This window comes from Pelmatolapia mariae, linkage group LG7 (genome assembly GCF_036321145.2).
Source record: "Pelmatolapia mariae isolate MD_Pm_ZW linkage group LG7, Pm_UMD_F_2, whole genome shotgun sequence".
In the NCBI taxonomy this organism is placed as follows: Eukaryota; Metazoa; Chordata; class Actinopteri; order Cichliformes; family Cichlidae; genus Pelmatolapia; species Pelmatolapia mariae.
In genome coordinates, this window is record NC_086233.1 from 28,748,070 (window position 1) to 28,767,670 (window position 19,601).

Consider the following 19,601-nt stretch of genomic DNA (forward strand, 5'->3'; position numbering starts at 1 on the left):
AGAAGCTTAAAACCAGTCGGAGTACTTGAATTGTATGTGAAATGGGGTGTCGTATCTTATTTTATTGTCTATTTGATTGGGCATCTTCACAAATGTGCAAAACTAATGCAGGATGCACGTTTCTTTTAGCCATGAACATTGTTCAGTGCTTTTTCTGCACTTTGTGATTTCAGTTATGGGTTGATTCATGTAAATAAGTTATTTAAAACTAGTTACGTTACAAACATTTCATGATGTGATTACATATGCCTTAAAAAGGGGGTATATAAATACAATTGATTGTAATGCTGTAAAGCAATACAAATGGAATTCATAGAGACAGAACAATGTTAAAACAACAGTGTACTTGATTTTGAAAACGTTATGAGATCTGATTTTATTTAGAAAAACTGTTAAGAACTGTTTTGTTTATTGCTCTGTACTGTATGTGCAGACTGGTTTTTTGTGATCCTGGATCTGAAGTGGTTCTGGATATGGATGGCGAGCCAGACCCTGTGAAAACTCTTGGCGAATCCAAAAGCAGTGTGGCCAGCTGTTCTGGATGCAGGAGTAGAGCTACAGTCTGACTTACTTCGGATCACAGGATTTCAGATAAGCAAGAGCAAAACTGCTTACTTCATACGGATCGTTTCTCCGGAAACTATTGAACTCACAATATCCTGTTCATCAGGAGTCAGGTCTAAAGGGACTATTTATTTTATTTTGTTGTTATTTTCAAAAGAGCGCTCTTCTCTGTTGATCTTCTGTTAATTTTCTATGTTGTTTACATTGGGTTACCGCACCATTGTAACATTGTAATAAATCTGCCGGCTGTTCAACACTCAATTATCTCAAATTTATTTTACTCCTCTCGAATCTAGTTGATAAGCTTAACCTTACTATACTAAGTAGGTGTTACAAAATATATTTCCAAAAGGTGTCACATTGGGCATGTCAAATTAAAGCCTAATCACTGGAAATTACTGGTGAATGTCTGTTTCGATTTTGGTGAAAATTTAATGGAATTGACATTAAGATAATGAAAGTAATAAAGTACAGTATTGAGAGAATTAAAAGCGGTTGGAGCCGCTGAGAGAATTAAGAACGGTTGGAGCCGTCGAGAGAATTAAAGCAGTTGGAGCTGCTAATTTAGTGTGGTAGGGAATTTGGTCATTTTGTGGGTTGGAGCCCGATTGATCATTGACTGTATTCTGTGATGGTCATTTTGTGGGTTGGAGCCCCTATGTCCACAAGGATAAGTCGGCCTGAATCTTACTCCTGTTGGGGAGTGTAGATGGTGGGTTTAAATTACTCCAAATCTTTCTAGAACAACAGCGGCGTCTGTTAAGAAGCGCATTTTCTCCTTGGTAACGCTTGCGCCTGGGCAGGACGCTGACCCTTGACCTACCGGCGAGTAGGGATAGTACCGTCGACAGCGGGGAAGGAATGTTGGGAACCTTCAAAACTGCTAGGAGTTAAAGTCTCCTATTTCTGCGCTTGTTTGGCTACCTGTAAATTAAAGTTAGGGTTAGAAATCTGGACGGAGCAGTTAAAGTCTGTTCTGGTGAAGTGGACGCAAAAAAGTCTGGGACTTTATCGGTTGGAGCCGTTAGGTTAAATTTATCGAAATTTGTTAGGAACCACTAGGCCGAAAATCTGTGCAGTTGTGTATATATGACGTCTGTGTAAAGTTATGTATAAACAGAGTGGTGTGTGATGAGTCTGACTGAGTGACAGGATGCTACGGTCCTGTGAGTTATTTTTAGAGAGTCTGTGAACATGCACGGTGTGTGTGTGAGAATGCAAATGAGGAGCGGTGACGTGCATGGAGAGTGTTGCTTTCAGTTTAGAGTGTGATTGAGCTTTATAACTATTGTTTGAAAATGGCTAAAAGCCTGTGACTGAGATGCTGGTTTTGCTCACTACAATTGTATAAATAGAGTGTGAATTGATTACTGTAGATGTATAGGAGTTGACTGACTTTTGATAGATATATATAGATTGAGTGCATTGTACAGTACCTAAGACCAATATATTATTGTAAAGTAGTAACCTATCTTGAGCCACAAATGCTGGAGAGGGTATTTTGAGTGATTTTAACTGTGTGAATGATGTAAGTATTTGAGTGACTGTGCGTGATTTGTATAAAATAAGTAAATAGGTAATAATAACACTCAGGAGGTTGATAGTAGAGTGAGCGAAAAAGTGGAAGTGTGAGAGAAAAGGCAGTGTGTGTGAGACGATTCATGATGTCTGAAAGAGGTTAGAATAGTTAAAAGTGTGCAGGAAATAAAGGTGTATTTTAGATTAAGATTTAGTAGAATTAAAGAGGGTCTGTAGACTATAAATACGATGAAAAACAAAAGAGTTAGATTAGTCTGAAGAAACAGGAAATATGGCTCTGTGTGCCTGTGTGTGTGTGTAACCGGGGCTGCATGCCCATAAAAGGAACGGAGTGTGTGAAGAGAGAACCCAGAGAGAGAGACGAGTTAAACTCTGGGTGGAGAAAGCACAGAAGAGAAAAGAAATGAAAAGGATATTAATTGTATGCTTTAGTGTGTTAATACAGGTGGACTTCTCTCAACCTGGAACCCTGAGTACAGCGGCAAAAGCGTAGATTAACACAATTGGGAAAACAGGCCACTTTTTTGGCTAAAAGTTGATAGCTTCACCTGTCACTTTGTCCGGACTCTGAGAAGAAGCTTAAAGGACAGTTAATCTCCTGAGGAAGACCGACAGAACATCATGGAAGAATTGACTGCAGCCAAAAGGCAGTGCAAGTGAAAGCATTAACACTGACGACGACTGATGAGTCCAGCAGTATGAATGAAAGCACGTGATGCAATATGCCCAGTTGCTGGTAAAGAGCAGTGTGACTGGACTGGGGGGCACTGAGTCGAAGGCACTGAACGTGATATTTTGCCAGACTGGAACTCAACTTAAAAGAAGAATACTGAAACATCAAAACAGAGAAGAAACAGACTGTGTTTGTTGGAGCTTTGAAGGCCGCACAGGACACTGTGAAGAGAGGGACCGGTGTCAGGTGAAGCAGGACAAGTTTGACTGCGAGAATATAGGATATGATTGGGTTGAAATTGAAGGCTGGACTTATGATGGTTTAGGGAGGTCCACCACGTCACAACAAACAGGTAAACAATAGAAAAGGTAAAATAATGAAAGTAAATAACTGACAACTATATTAATGGATAGAAAACACACATGCACAAATTGTTACATGTGAAAGTATTTTTGGAGAGAAGCAGAAGTGAGATAGTTTGAATCCAGAACTCAGAGAAAAGACGCATGAATTAAACCTGATTATAACGTAAGATGCAATGAAGAAACAGCTTACACTGCATTTACATGACCCCATAACGCAAGGAAGAACACGCTTACATACATGACATAAGTTGGTATTTCTGACCAGAGAAAGAGAAATGGGTCGTTTAGGTACCCGTGATAATAATGAAAACGTTTCAGTTTTGTTATTTTCAGGAGCAAAGCAGACCTGGACCAATTCTCCACAGCAGCGGTCGGAAGAAATTATAGGTTAACATCAATGGATATGTTAAGGCAAGTTTCTGGTTGAATTGTTCACAGCATGATGTGTCCAGGAACCTGAAAGCAAGCCCTAACTCCTGGCTGAAGACCAGGAGGGCTGTTATTTAAGGTGGGAAATCGAAAAGTTTGGGCTAGTAATTCGGGGAAGGAGAAAACTGACTGTTTAACTGGAGAATTGTGAAGGAGTCTGAATCACTGGAAAAGCAACACATACAAAATGACCCACACAAACAGAAAATGCACTAACCTTAAGAAGATAGAGACAAGCTTGTGAAGAGTAATGCAAAGATAGTGATTAAACTTGGCTAAAGGACACAAACACATGCAATTAAATCAGCTTGCTAAGTGTATGAGTGATAGAAGGGTGTGAATGTTTAATAAGATAGATTAAAGCTTGAAGTTGACTCAAAAGAAGCTGTATGACAAGGGAGTGAGTTATGGAAAAAACAAACAGAACAGTGATTAAAGTAGTTTTTATAAGAGTGAGTTAGGAGTGCTTTTGCGCTGAATGATCAAAGCAAGTGATTAGTATAGAAAGAAAATGAAAATAATTGAATGATGTGATAAGGTTTAAACATGCATTTTTCTTGTCACAGTAACTTCTTGAGATATGACTCAGTATGCAAATTAGCTGGAGTGAGTGGTGAAGAAGACACTTCCTGTGTGCGTGTGAGACTCAGGCTTTCAGTGAGCAAACGGAGCAGTGACTGAGAAGGATTATTGGGCGAAATATATGATGGTAAAGTAACAGGATAATTGATTATGGTGGTCAGGTCTGTTCAGAGATGCAGATTTGGACAGGAAATTTATAATGTAGTGATGATACGTTGTTGTAATGGGTGTATATCTTATGCTGAATCTAAGTATGGTGAAGTGTCTAGGGAGACATTGTTGTGTGGAAAACGGTGCAGCTTTTGACGGGGTTTTCGGTGTGTTGAACGGGTGACATTTGGGATTGGTTAAGATTTGTGAGGTTGCGGTTTTTATTTTAATAGAAGGAGTTTTAATAAACATGGACATGTCGAAAAGGGCCCATAGTTTTTGTAGTAGTGCACTTAGAAAAAACCTGTCAGGTGATTTTGTTTTGTACTTTGATGAGCTAATAAGCAGCTCTCTTTTTCTCATTTTTGTTCTGAAGCAGGCCTGGAAGAGGGTGAGCAGCGCTGACAAAATTCTCGGGAGAACAAAATGTAGGGTGGGCTTTTCAGATTGTAATTGGCTGAAGAGGAGTCCATCGTGGGGACCTGATTGGCTGTGAGTCTCTGTCTAAAAGGATTGTAGCGATTCAATCCAGTCAAAAGCCTAAAGGACTATTTTCTTAAAAAGGACAACGAAATAAAACAAATGATTGAGCTCATTTTGCTGATGTGGAGTATCTGATTATTTGGAGGCTCGATATCAGCAAACATCATGTGTGAATGCGTGTGAGTGAATGTGAGTGACTGGACCAAAGAGGGGATGAATGAATGTGGACAAACAGTTTACCATGCCAGGAAGAGAAATGGGATGCTTTGTTTTGCTTTTGTCATAAGCAGGACAAGGGGGAGACTTAATTCGGGGGATGCTGACTTTTGAGTTGCTTTGAGGGAATTTCTGTTTTACTGACTGGGGTTAGATTCGTATTTTGCTGATATTTCTGCTGCTATTTTTTATAACTCATGTTACCATTAACAGAAGAAACACATGTTTCATATTTTGCTGCTATTTTTGCTGCTATTTTTTATAATGTATTTGCTTGATAATTGTGCTTTGTTGGGGTTTCTTTCTTATAACACGGATTGGATCATAAAGGGGGAGTTGGTTATGAAATGTAAAGTACAGTTCTGTTTCCAGGAATTTTCAAGGATCCAGATTTCGAAAGGAGCAAGGAGATGGGTCATGATGATTAAATTGATTTTATTCCTTGAACACAGGTTTTTAGGGCAAAATACCTGGGAGGAGGATGGCTGTAGTGTTTGAGTGTTTAGAGAGATGATATGACTAACCTTTTTTCCCTTTAATTTCTTAAGCCTGGGTGATGCATTTTGAGTTTTATTTGGACACACATGTGAAGTCCAAATAAAAAGGGGGATTTAATTTGAAATGGGTTTTAGGATGAGTTTATAATTATGGGGTTTTTTGTGATAATTTAGATATGGTAAAACTGAGGCAGGAATTGTTATTTTCATGTTTAAGTTAAAGGAGTAAAATGAACTGAATTCTGTTCAGAAGATAAATGGTGTCCATGAGAAGTTGTACACCAAATTTAAAGGAAAACTGTGGGAATAAAAGATAGGCTTAGATAATTTGGGGAAAACTAGTGAAGATTTTAGGAGTAGAAAATGTTTGATTTATTTTTATTTGTAGAATAAGCTGTTATAATGTAGGCTTTAGAAACAGATATTAAATAGATTTATTTCTAGGGTAGAGGAGAGCTTTTTATGAGGATGTTAAAAGTGTCACTGACCCAAAGGAATAGCATTGAATATTACATACATAGAAATGATTTCATACACATTGCATTTTGTGCTTATTAAAGAAATGTTGCTCAAGTCAATAACTGAAGGTCAGAAGCTTTGTTTGGCGCGATGTCCAAGCAATTTATTGTGCAAGATGACAGAGCATGGAAGGCCGCACACGCTTACAGACATATAGAGTCCATAACCACACATGACAGTATTGATTCCAGGCCAAAGGCCTCAAATCCATTTAGCCTCTGTTTGAATAGGAGTTTTGCTTGTAACTAAACTGTGTGACATGTAAAATATTGCGATAACACATGCAGCTCTAAATTAGTCTTATTATATAAAATGCAGTTACAGAATAACAAATGCTTGGTGAAGTGACCAAGTTTTTTGTTTTAAAACAGAAGTAAATGGGGAAAGCATATATATTTTGGTTAAGTCTGATAAAGTATAAATTAGAATGTACCCTTACATTAAGAGCAGCAAAGTGAAATAAAATGTTATACCAAGAACCGGAATAACACAGGAAATGTGAGTTTAAAATGAAGTTAGGGTTAACATATAGAACTTGTGTTTAGGGAGCTTTTAGCTAGGATGAGTAATTAAGTATATGCTTACACTTGGCTGATTAGAATGGTTGTTTTTTTCTTCAATCCTTTAGTAGAATAGGCGTTTATGATGATTTTTCTTGTGAAATGTGATTTTAGATGAGAGTTACATGCAGCTGCGACAGTACAGGATGTTGATGATCAGATAAGGGGAGCAGCAGGAAATATATGCGGGGGCGTGAAAGCAGTGCTTTAAGACTGTTAGAATGTTGTAGATTACAATAAGTGCTGTTTAAGACTATATATGAACAAAAATCAGGAAGAGTTTAAAGTAGGATTGAAAGAAAACTAAACTGGGTGAAAAGGGGGTGAAGGAAGTAGATTTAGGACCGGTCATAGCTTATTTGTTTGATTTATTTGTTGTGGATAGAAGTAATTATGACAAAATAATGAGGAAACATTGAAAATATACAACCCTTTGAGGGGACAGATAGGGTGAAAACTAGGAATTGTGTTGTGTTTCTAGGGAAACACAAAAAGGGGGAATTATTGAGATTTAAATTTATAATCTGAATACGTACTTCCTGGCCACATTATTTTATAGAAGAGAAGGTCTAACTTTAGGCCTACACGGTCTTGACAGGAGACACAGGCTTGTGCAGAGTATGCTTTTGCAGAAGCGAAACTGAAACCAGAGTCTAAGTGCAAGTTAAGAGTAGGGTGTCTTGTATGCATTTATCGCTGATTAAGCTTTAAGTAGTTGTATTAGATTGGAACATTTGTTTTATACATTTTACATATAAGTCAAGATCGGCACACACAGGATAGCCTTAGCCTGGTTGCTTAAGCTGAGGTCAACTAAGGTGCAGAGAGCATATGCAAACTCTGTGCACGCACAGACAGACATACACACATGCACACACATAGTTTCAGTTGTGCTGGCCTTCTGTCTAGTGGAAAGGTTACAAGGTCTAGCTGGGGAGCTGAGAGGTGAAACAAAGTGCAAGCAGAGGCTGACACATACACACACACACATCGTAGATAGACTCAGTTATATAGGTAAAAGTTAATCTTGTGTTTTACTTGCAACTGCAAAATTGTGCGTGCATATGTGACTGTTTGAGAAGCAGCTGCAGGATGTTCCAGACCGATAAGCGAGCGTCCGGGGACAACAGGAAGGCACCTGGATGGAGACGCGACGATGTTCTTTTTAAACTATGTTAAAAGTCATTGTGGTTTTGGTTTCTGCCTGGCAACAGAAAGGGGGGCTGTACTGTTTCACCCCTATAAATATTGGGTTCTGACTATTGTAAGAGAGTCCAACACTGAATCTGTACAGTGTTGGCTCCACGCTGCGTGTATTCATTAAAATGCCGTCTAATTGCACACGGCCGGATCAGTGGTGGTTATTTTGGATTCCTCCTCAATATCTGAACCTTAACAGTAGCACTCGTCAGTACAGCCCTGTTACTAGTACTAGTCTGTTGTAACTACGTTTTCTTGTATATAGATTCCTGGACCCATTTCTGTTTCCTGATCTGTTCCCCTGAGTCTGGCAGTGAGGTGTGGAGTAAACGAGAGCGTGAGTGGTGAAGAGGATTGTGAAAGTGGAGAGTGAGGAGCGGACGTGTGGTGTGTTTTGGAACCGTTTCCCTTGCATCCCTGGAAATCCCAGCCCTGTGCACTGTATATAGTTTCATCTCGTGTTGTTGTTAATAAACTTGGGACTTTTATTCTGAATTCAGCTGCTCTATGCCTGAGTCCGTTCCTCCCTTATGACAGTTTTCTAAATAATCGAATATTAATACAACGATAAAAAACACTTGAAATTGGAGAAAACTAATGAAAATAAGGTCCTGGCGTTTCTGCACATTTCCTAGTAATTGGTGCATCTTTCCCTGGAATTAATTCAAGACAGACTGGTGATCACAGTCTTGATGGAAATGTTTGATGGACTGAGATGGAATGACCCAGGAGTACATAAAAGTCCCACAGGTCTTAAACTAACAGCTTTACTTTATGTTTTCCACCAAACACCAGTCACAACATCCACACTGAAGAGTGGTCTCCAGGCTGCTGCGCTTCCGGGTAGAGCGGCAAAGAAGAAGCCAATAAAAGGAAAAAGTTGAGATGGTCAAGTCAATTGGCTTTTATTGTCATTTCAACCACGTCATATCCAATGCTTTTCTTACGTGCAAACAATGCGCAGTATCCACAGCGTCACAAGCTGTCAAAATCAGACCAGCTTCCTCCAGCTTGCCAAATCAAGCACATGCAAGCACACAACGCAAACCAATGTACCCAATGGACAAGCAGTGACACAAACTGTGTTCAAAACATTCAATAATACACAGAGTGAATCTGCGTGTCCTACCGCTTCTGATGTGTATGTTGCGTCAATCTTTTTCGTGTCACTGTGGCGGTGCCGTTTCCAATAACTCCTTTGAGAACAGCGTCCGACTATCTGAAAGCTTCGTGACTTCAAAACGTATATCCACAAATCCTCTTCATTGTTCTGATGCATGCGATAAAACACATTTGAATGTTGGGACTTCCATCCGCAAATGTGGATGTGTGACGTGTCTCCAATGAGCCACTTAGTCCCATTTGTGTTTGCGTATTTATTTTAAAACAAAACAACAAACTTTGCGCTTTGATTCAAAACAAATGTACAAATGTATTAACTGACGTGCTAAAATGACGGTCAGCAGAAAAGTTTGCAACCAAACCACTCCCCCAACCTCCGTGTTGAGAACGTCAGGTAAATAACGTGCGACCCCAGGATGCAATTATCTGAGGTGCGGGGAAAATCTAAAGTGCCACCATAACAAATAAAGAAAACCTAAACATTCCCTTTGGCTCTTACAGTGAAGTTCAAGTCTTATTACTCTGGTGTAGTTCTTTTATAGCATAAATGTTAGCACTGCACCTTTAGTGAAAATGTGTAAGAGAACAAAACAAAAAGTTGTTAATTTGAGAACAATATTTTCTGAACAAAACATTTCATCTCTGCTGCACTCTATACAGAAATTAAAGTCAACCAATTCCTCAAACAACATGTTCAAAAAACCAGCAAAAACTGCAAAAATCTGCCCCACAACGCAAAGATTCAGCTCAAAACCTCATTACAGGTTTCTCATACTTTAAATGATCCGTCAGTTTTGGAATACAACTTATTTTCATCAAACTTAGCACTTTTTTTCTTATATAACTAGTATATTGTCTTTTAGAAATCAAAATGTAAACATAATTAAAGCTCAGACCTAAAGCCGACTCCATGGGTCTAAACTGACTGGAGTTTTTGTTTACGCACCAAATAACATCGGTCTGCTCTTGACGCTCAGTGGAAAAACAAACAAAGGAAACGTTCGCTGTTCAAGCTTAACAAATATAAAAATTAAAAATACACTTTTATAGTTGCGGTGGTGTTGTTTTTCTTGCACAACAAAGAACCGAAGCCTAAGCAATGGCTAAAACAGAGGTAAACAATTGAAACCCAAACACACTCCCGTTCATTTCAATACGCATGATCTGAGCATGCGCGGAATGCAAACGCTCCACTTTGATGGGTTCCAGCGACAGTGACGTCAGCGCTTTTGTATGAGAAGATCAAAGAAGATCAAAGCGCTGACGTCACTGTCGCCGCCACAGAAATGCTTAAATACCCCACTTTCACCTTCCTAAACACAGTTTCACTTGGAGCATTTTCAGAAACAGCGATTTGTTCTTGCAAACTAGTATTCTTTGAGAAAGGGAATACTTTTACATTTAAAGAATTCAACAAGCGTTCTTTTTTTTCTTTCGACACTTTGTGTAAAGTTTTTAAAGAAATGTCACAGGAAAGATTCATTAATTCATCACAAAGACAGACTGAGGCACAGGTATCTCATAACACAAGAATGCAGGCAGGGTTTGAAACCATTGAGATGATGCTCCATGAGCTTCAGAAAAGGCAAGAGTGTCTCCTTAAGCAGGAAACGAGCATTGCTGATTTAGAAGGTCTTGAATGCCAAGTGGGAGAAGCTCAGTGTTTTGTAATTAAAAATAATGAAATAATAGAAAGACAGTACACAGCAGAGATTGAAACCATTAATCTGATGCTCCATGAGCTTCAGGAAAAGGAAGTGTTTCTCCTTGAGCAGAAAAGGAGCATTGCTGTTGACCTGTCCAATGTTGAAAGTGAGAGAGGTGAACAAAATAAAGACAACACAAATCTCAGGAAAGCTTTGGAAAATCTTGAGTGCAAAGTGGCAGAAGCACAGGGTTTAATACTTAAAAACAATGAAATAATAACAAAACAGAACAGGGCAGAGATTAAAACCATTCAGATGCATCTGCATGAGATTCAAAAAAAGCAAGCGTTTCTCTTTAAGCAGAGAAGGAGCATTGCTGCTTTAGAAAATCTTGAGTGCCAAGCAGGAGAAGCTCAGCATTTAATAATTCAAAATAATGAAATAATAGAAAGACAGTACAGGGAAATTGTGTACAAGTGGGAACTGATAGATGACCTTTATAAAATTTTAGAAACAAGGCTACAGACGGCCCAAGATCTTAAGGATGTGCTCAGTATGGTGCAAAAACAAAATGTATCGGCTAATGTGAACAATGTGCAAGAGGAATGTCAGATCGCTGATGAACTTCTGCAGCTGGAGAATCCTCCTCTTGAACCTGAGGAAGTTGAGACTCCTGTCTCCGAACCACCTCCTAATGAGGTTCAGACTAGTGGTTCATGGCGTCGTGGTGCCAAACGCCTACTTGAAGTAGGTTTACATCTTGCCACAGCAGGCAGTTCAGAGAGTCCTGCCTCTGAACCACCTGCTGACGAGGTTCAGACTAGTGGTTCATGGCGTCGTGGTGCCAAATGCCTACTTGAAGTAGGTTTACATCTTGCCACAGCAGGCAGTTCAGAGAGTCCTGCCTCTGAACCACCTGCTGACGAGGTTCAGACTAGTGGTTCATGGCGTCGTGGTGCCAAATGCCTACTTGAAGTAGGTTTACATCTTGCCACAGCAGGCAGTTCAGAGAGTCCTGCCTCTGAACCACCTGCTGACGAGGTTCAGACTAGTGGTTCATGGCGTCGTGGTGCCAAACGCCTACTTGACATAGGTTTAGGTATTGCCACACTGGGCCTTCTTGCTCCTGCAGCTTATTGGGGATTCTCAAAGATTTTTGGCCATCTGACTTTACGCAGAGTGTATAAGTCAGTGGAGAGAGAACTATCTGAGCATATAGAGCTTAAACAGAAAATTAAAGATCTCCAGTTGGAGATGAACACTCTAAAGCTCGAAAAGAATTATCATCAATTATCATCAGAAGACCTTGAAAAAGAGAGATTAGTTTCAGATGAGATTGAAGACAACCTCGATGATAAAGTGGCCCATCTGGAACATCTGATGGAGGAATATCAAAAAGAGATGAGAAGTCTCAGAGCGGCCCTGTATGATCGTCAGAAAAAATTAGGCAGAAAATTACAATCTGCAGCTAAAGGTTCATGCCCTTCGAGTAAATAAGAAAATCAAAACTGAAAATAATGAAAAGCCTGTACTCAGATCTTAAGGAAATATGCTGTGCTCTCTTTTATGTTTTTGGCTCCTCATCTCCCAACCAGTCATGGCAGATGGCTGCCCCTCCCTGAGCCTGGTTCTGTCATAGGTTTCTTCCTGTTAAAAGGGAGTTTTTCCTTTCCACAGTTGCCTAGTGCTTGCTCATAGGGGATCATTTGATTGTTGGGGTTGATAATTTCAATCCAATTGGATTGAAATTAATTGGCTTGAAGTGAAAAACTTCAGGTGAGGGGTTCACTTGATGAAGAGCACTAAAAAAAACTGCGGAAAAACATCAAATGTAGTTATTTGCAAATCAAAATAAAGAAAACAAATATTTAAAAATTCCCTACTGCTTTGTTTATTTATTTAAATGAACAGTTTTACATTTTGGCCACTGTGTCATTTACTGCCAAGTAAATGGTTTCAGACTGGCCAGAACGTCACATGAACATCAGCCTGCTATAACTAATTTTTCAGTGACTTAGTATGAAGTAATCGTCCTATAGACAATGTGTGTGTGTGTGTGTGTGTGTGTGTGTGTGTGTGTGTGTGTGTGTGTGTGTGTGTGTGTGTGTGTGTGGCCAAGCCACACAGTGAACCTGGATGAGTTGAATTTATTTATTAACCTCCTAGGACCTGCCGTCCACATATGTGGACATCACATCTTGCGTTATTTAGACCAAAATATTCAAATTTGCTCTACACGGGCCTGATATCTACTTACGAGGACATTATACTGCTACTGTTCTATCAACATTTTAAATGAATATCCTCATTTGTGGCTCTCATTTTTTAAAAAACAAAAACTAAGGTAAAAATCTGGAAATTCTTTGTTTTTACATTCATTGGGCCCCAATATGCACAAATATCCAAGAGAAATTAAAAATGCATGTCGTGGCAGAGTTCGGGTCTTGGGAGGTTAAAGTAAAGAAGAAAAAAAACTGTAAAACAACATTCAGTTATCTGACATATTTCGAAGGAGTACAGGGGATGTAATCTATAGGCTAGTGTTTGGATTTTTAAGAACGACAGGTGTTTATCTGAGATAAACGGAGGCGGAGAAACCTCTCCGACCCACACTCCAGTCCAGAAGGTGGCGATAATGCAACTAAAAGTTGTTTGCAACCGCCATTAAAATGTAGAAGAAGAAGCACAAGAAGAAGAAGAAGAAGAAGAAGAATGTTTTTTCGTTGGTTTGCTGAGAAGCACTCGTCAGTACAGCCATGTTACTAGTACTAGTCTGTTGTAACTACGTTTTCTTGTATATAGATTCCTGGACCCATTTCTGTTTCCTGATCTGTTCCCCTGAGTCTGGCAGTGAGGTGTGGAGCAAACGAGAGCGTGAGTGGTGAAGAGGATTGTGAAAGTGGAGAGTGAGGAGCGGACGTGTGGTGTGTTTTGGAACCGTTTCCCTTCCATCCCTGGAAATCCCAGCCCTGTGCACTGTATATAGTTTCATCTCGTGTTGTTGTTAATAAACTTGGGACTTTTATTCTGAATTCAGCTGCTCTATGCCTGAGTCCGTTCCTCCCTTATGACAGTTTTCTAAATAATCGAATATTAATACAACGATAAAAAACACTTGAAATTGGAGAAAACTAATGAAAATAAGGTCCTGGCATTTCTGCACATTTCCTAGTAATTAGTGCATCTTTCCCTGGAATTAATTCAAGACAGACTGGTGATCACAGTCTTGAAGGAAATGTTTGATGGACTGAGATGGAATGACCCGGGAGTACATAAGAGTCCCACAGGTCTTAAACTAACAGCTTTACTTTATGTTTTCCACCAAACACCAGTCACAACATCCACACTGAAGAGTGGTCTCCAGGCTGCTGCGCTTCCGAGTAGAGCGGCAAAGAAGAAGCCAATAAAAGGAAAAAGTTGAGATGGTCAAGTCAATTGGCTTTTATTGTCATTTCAACCATGTACAGTGCTACAGTACAGAGTGAAACGAGACAATGTTCCTCCGAGGCTGGTGCTACATATGACATATAACAGACAATCAAGACAGGATTACATAAAGTGCAATATGTAAAAATTGTAAAAAAAAAAAAACCCAAGACAAGACAGTGCAACACTAGACAGAACAGGACGATACAGACACAAGACAGTATTTATTATTTTGTTCCACTTCCCCTTTGCCCCATTTATTCAGTATATTTCTGGTTTTCCTTAACAAAAAAATTGCTGTCTATGGTCTCATCATTCACACCATCTGGGCTCCTAAAGAACTTTTCTTCTGCGCGTAAGTCAGTTAAACTCATCCTGCTACGGCCCTAGCAGGGCCTCCTCCTGAAGGTGCCTGTGTGGGCGTGTCCTACAATCTCTTCTGCCTGAGGTGCCACCTTTCTCTTTTACACAGCTAACTCACATCAGTAATTAAAGGTATTTAAGCCCAGGGAAAGGTGAGCTCTGGGCCAGAGTGCCATGTGAATAGTTGCAGCTAGTAAGCTGCGTGTGCTCTGCTCCTACTTGGTGGGGAGTAGTGTGTTTGGCAATTTATCCTTCTCTGGCTTACTTCTCAGTTTAATTGACCAACGTTTGAGTTTTGTTTTGTTTCTTTAAATGGTGATAGCGGCTTGTCCGTCTCTTTCAGTTAGTATCGATAGAAACTTTAATAAAACTCTTTAATTTAACCATTTTGCCTCTGTCTCCTTTTTCTGACCCAGACACATTTTGTTACTTCCCCTTCATCGCCTGGACCCTTTTAGGGGAACGTAACACACCCATTGCAATAAATCTAGCCCTTAAATAACTTTGCATTACACTGCTTTTCTGGCTTGCCTTTTAATGGTGAGTGCAACTGTTTCATAAAGGTTTTAGTGCACCATAAACTCCAGCAGATATTTTTGTCACAATGAAAAACATTTTAGGAAAATAACAAGAAGTAAAAGAAGGAAACCCACAGAAGCAGAAAGGATAAGACGTGCACCAGATCTGAGACAATAACCAGGGCCAGACCGTTTCTGACACCTCGATCATATTTATTGTGCAACAACATGGCACCAGAGGACATTTTTAATTTGTCTTGGGAATAATTCACAGGACTCAGATCAACACAGTCTACTCTCCAAAACCAGAACCAGAACAATAGGCTGAGTTCATGGTGGACGATAAATATTCATCACTAGAACGATGAGACACAAACACAGAAGAGCCGTTTGTAACGGCAGGAGATGCAGTGTTGACAGGCGGCAAGAAATGTAAGTACAAGGCTACGTCTGTCTCTATCAATAATTATCCCATATCATACAAAAGATATGACACATATAAACAGAGAATTGTCCAGGTTCATCCTGACCATCAACCTTTCTGACTGAAGATCACTTCTGCCAGCACCACAACACTTACTGCTAAACACATTTAAAGGACCAGTTCTGTGTTTTTACAGTTTTAGCTCACTTCATTTTAATGCTATAAACAAATGCTTCATAAAAACGTGACTGAAGAAATCCTCCAAAGCTCACTGTCATGGTTTCATATCGTTTTCCTACATTCAAGGCAGCCTTTGCTTTACTTCAGTCCAATCTTGTGCAGCTTGGTTTAGCAATCAGTACAAGCCCACAATGACTCCTGGGGTTCATCGGGGATCTGCTTCATATTTCCAGTTTATTTTAATGTAAACAAAAACAAATAGAAATCTAACAGCACACAGATGAAACTCTGTAGAGATTTCGCAGGTCTTTCCAACCCACTGTTGTCAGACTCCACAACAAAGACTTTAACTGATCAAACACACACCCACACATGTGCAATAACACTAAGTGCAATACTCCTTTCTGGCATCGTTGTATTTTTACTCAGTTGTGTACAACATTTTATTCTATTTTTATCCTATTGTATATTTTATTCTACTGTATATAGTATTTGATTTTATTCTATTCTGTACAGTTGTGTACTGTATTTATTCTTATTGTAGTCTAATTATTGCTTCAGAACTTTTGCACTGTCCACTTCCTGCTGTGACAAAACAAATTTCCCACGTGTGGGACTACTAAAGGTCATGTTATCTTATCTTATTTAAACATGGTGAAGGTGTTGATGAACTTACAGTGATTACATGGTTTCACACACAATCACCTGCCAATCAACTTTAAATGACATAAATACAGATGCAATTAAACTGCACATGAATCCCATAAACATGAAGCTCTGACCTCCTACATGACTGAAGGACTTCAGGTTTATCAGTGACTGAATCAGTTGATCCTAACAGCTCCCATCGTGACAGACAGATAAATAAATCTACAACATTAAACACTAGAAATGAAATATATTAGCAAGACCTTCATAAAACCTACATTTAAAGTGATTCACATTCATGTGCTCACACTGTCTCTACTGCCGGCATGACAGCCCCCCCCCCCCCCCCCCCCCAAAGAAATAATAATATAAGAAGAGTGAAAAAATAAATATACACTTTAAGACTTGGAGGTAAATGTATTAATAACAATTTACAATTTGAATGATTTAAAGTGACCTTGAAGTGATTTAAAGTGACCAGCGTAGCAGCTTGTAAACATGAGCAGAGTTCTTGAGTGTAAGGATTGTCCATAGAGCAGCATCTGCATTACAAAGGCAGTGGTATGTGGAGTGCAATAGAGTTAGGTAACGGTTTGTGTGGGTGTGGGTGTTGGGGGGGAGTGGGAGAGCCGGTAGTGAGTTCAAGAGTCTGATGGCTTGTGGGAAAAAGCTACTTCGCAGCCTGGAGGATTGGGCCCCAATGCTGCGATAGCGTCGGCCAGACGGGAGGAGAGAAAAGAGTGCGTGTGAGGGAGAGAGATGTTCCAGTGATCTTGGCAGCTGCTTTAACAATCCGTTGTAGCTGGATGAGATTGCCGAACCACACAGAGATGCAGCTGGTCAGAACACTCTCTATGGTGCTCCTGTAGAACACGGTGAGGATGGGAAGAGGAAGGCTGGCCCGCTTCAGGCGTCTCAGGAAGTGGAGGCGCTGCTAGGCTATTTTGGTGATGGAGGTGGTGTTGATGGTCTCGCTGCACCAGAACGCCAGCTGCTCAAACTCATCTCTGTACGCCGACTCGTCGTCGTTGCTGATGAGCGAACCTGATGATGTGGTTGGAGCTGTGTAGAGCAGTGCAGTGTCAGGACAGCGAACAACAGCGGGGTGAGAACACAGCCTCGAGGAGCTCCTGTTCTCAGTCTGATGGTGCTGGAGATGTTGTCGCCGATTCTGAAGAGCTGTCTCGGTTTTACTGACCTGCTGGGAGGCAGATGTTCAATCTTCAATCTTAAGCAGAATATCCAGTGATGAGCAGCTTCTTTGTACTTCCCGTTTCACTGTTGTTTCTTCTCCCAGCAGATGACTTTCTTATTTTGGAATCATATAGTATATGTGAGGAAACCTGCTGTAAACTGCAGTCTGTGCACTTAATACACAATGAAAATATATATTTTATGTTATTAGAATAAGATGTGTAAAAGGACTTTGATGTGTGTGAGTGACTTCTATTGTTATATCATACACTGATTAGTTTTCTCTGAAATCTAAACAGAAGAAACAAAGAGGTATTTACCCTCCGCCTCTTCCTATAACTGTACAAATATTATATTTTATTATAACTGTCTTGTTAAACAGAATTCAGATGGTGGCGACAGTCTCACCCTGGCGGTTCAGCTCCTTTCCCTCGTCCATCAGGTCAGAGGTCATTTCACTGTCTTCCATAAACTGCTGGAAGCCCAGAAGATCAAGGCAGCGGGTCCTTAAACTGAAGAGAACATTGATTACGACACAGAATCACAAACATAATTACATACAGTACTGTGCAAAGCTTTCATCAATCAACAAAATGCAGTGAATGAACAAAAGAGAAATCTAAATCACGTCGCATTTTGAAGGAACTCAGCTGGTCGGTTGTTCCAAAGATCTTGGAGAACTAACCACAGATTTTCTGTGGATACAGGCTTCCTCAACCCCTTCTGTCTCTTCATGTAATCCCAGACACATTCGATGATGTTAAGATCAGAGCTCTGTGGGGGCCGTACCATCACTTCCAGTACTTCTTGTTCTTCTTTACACTGAAGATAGTTCCTAATGACTTTGGCTGTGTGTTTGGGGTCGTTGTCCTGCTGTAGAATACATTTGGGGTTAATAAACAATCATTAATCATTCATGAACTGAATTGAATGGAATGAATTGAACTGGAGATTGCTATACATGCATTTATTTCCTCACGCTTGGACTACTGTAACTCACTGTTGATGTATCTAAGCAAAGGTTCTCTGGATCGTCTGCAGGTTGTGCAAAACGCTGCCGCTAGGGTTTTGACAAAATCTGTATTCACATGTGACACCGTTGCTATCTCAGCTACACTGGCTTCCTGTTGAATTCAGAGGCCATTTTAAGATCCTGGTCTTGACTTTTAGATCAGAGATGTTGGCACCAGCCTACATCTCTGATCTGCTACAGCCCTACGTCCCTAGACTGTGGAACTCTCTCCCCCAAACCTTAAGAATTGTGGATGGAGTAGTTGTTTTTAAAAAAAACTGCTTTTGGTTAATTTTGCCTGTTTTAAATTGTCTGTTTGATATTGTCTGTTTTACCTTTCTATGACTGGTTATCTTATGTGCAGCACTTTATGACTCTGTCTAGAAAGGCGCTATATATATACAGTATATATATAATTTTATTTACTTATTTATTTTTCTGAACGCATTCTATGTTTACAGCGTTGTTGCATACCTGCCTAAACCTTTGGCACACTACTGTATATGTAACCGCTGTGTTCCTGCATTGTGTTCCTGCGATGAAAGGTAAAAAGAATGAAAGACCTCCAAGTAATTAACTTGCCCGCTCCAGTTCCTCTCCTACAGGGAATTGTAGAAAAGGGGAGAGGCCAAAGGGGTACCCCAAATTTAAAGGGTTGCACCAAAAAGGTGTAACAGCAGGTGTGTTACACAGTGTGGGTATTTACAGAGGTGTGAGCAGTCTGCAGCTTGTTGTGGTGGGAGATGGCCGAGTCCATGTGGATCAAACAGGGGAGGAGTGAGACGACAGGACAGCCTGCAGGAGGAAAACACCACAAAGTCACAAAACCTCCATCAAGTTGACTCCTCCATTATCTCCGGGTCAACATCTGGGTCACATGATATGTTGTTTAATAACACGTTGACTCACTGCACAACTCTGTAGTTTGTGTGCTTTAAGAAAAATAAGAGGAGACTTTAAGGTCTTTTGAAACAGTACAAATGTTCGCCCTGTATATGAGGAGGAACATTCCCGAAAGAAACACGTGTACTTGTGTCTTCTCTTGGTTTACAGGGATGTGTTTCCTCACGCTTTCAGAACCCTTTCAAGTACCCTCACAGAGTGGAGTGTCTTTTAACATGATGAACTAGAGACTCACACAACCGCAGGTTACATCAAGCACTGCATGGACACTGTCTCCACGGAAAAGCCTGTCCTGCTCTACCCCAAACGTAAACCCTGGATGACGAGTAAGGTTCAGGCATTGTTAAAGGCATGCAACTCAACACACAAATCTGGGGACCAGGACATG

The 19,601-nt window shown here is 40.1% G+C and overlaps 1 protein-coding gene across 6 annotated transcripts; it reads right to left on the minus strand.

The window, feature by feature from the left end:
* Nucleotides 1-17,104: 17,104 nt before the first annotated feature.
* Nucleotides 17,105-19,269, minus strand: LOC134632138 (G-protein coupled receptor-associated protein LMBRD2B-like). Of its 6 annotated transcripts, none has more exons than XR_010094454.1 (5): nt 19,017-19,269; nt 17,984-18,171; nt 17,707-17,810; nt 17,303-17,408; nt 17,105-17,166 (listed from the first exon to the last, which is right to left on the minus strand). XR_010094454.1 is itself a non-coding variant. In XM_063480751.1 (5 exons), the coding sequence occupies exons 1-4, from the start codon at nt 19,065-19,067 to the stop codon at nt 17,321-17,323; spliced, it is 435 nt and encodes a 144-aa protein (XP_063336821.1). In that variant the 5' UTR covers nt 19,068-19,269; the 3' UTR covers nt 17,105-17,166; nt 17,303-17,320. The 6 variants fall into 6 exon arrangements, 5 of the variants coding, with proteins under 5 accessions (XP_063336821.1, XP_063336824.1, XP_063336823.1 ...); XM_063480751.1 differs by having other exon boundaries at nt 17,303-17,412; XM_063480754.1 differs by lacking the exon at nt 17,303-17,408 and having other exon boundaries at nt 17,114-17,302.
* Nucleotides 19,270-19,601: the final 332 nt, after the last annotated feature.

Bases quoted from the DNA above. Each gene is read 5' to 3' on its own strand.
- LOC134632138 (XM_063480751.1), bottom strand. From the start codon at position 19,067: ATGGACTCGGCCATCTCCCACCACAACAAGCTGCAGACTGCTCACACC. The intron at 18,172-19,016 runs GTAAATACCCAC...TGTATTCTACAG, and splicing joins TGCAGACTGCTCACACCTCT to CAGGACAACGACCCCAAACA. The intron at 17,811-17,983 runs GTTAGTTCTCCA...TGTTCTCTTCAG, and splicing joins GTATCCACAGAAAATCTGTG to TTTAAGGACCCGCTGCCTTG.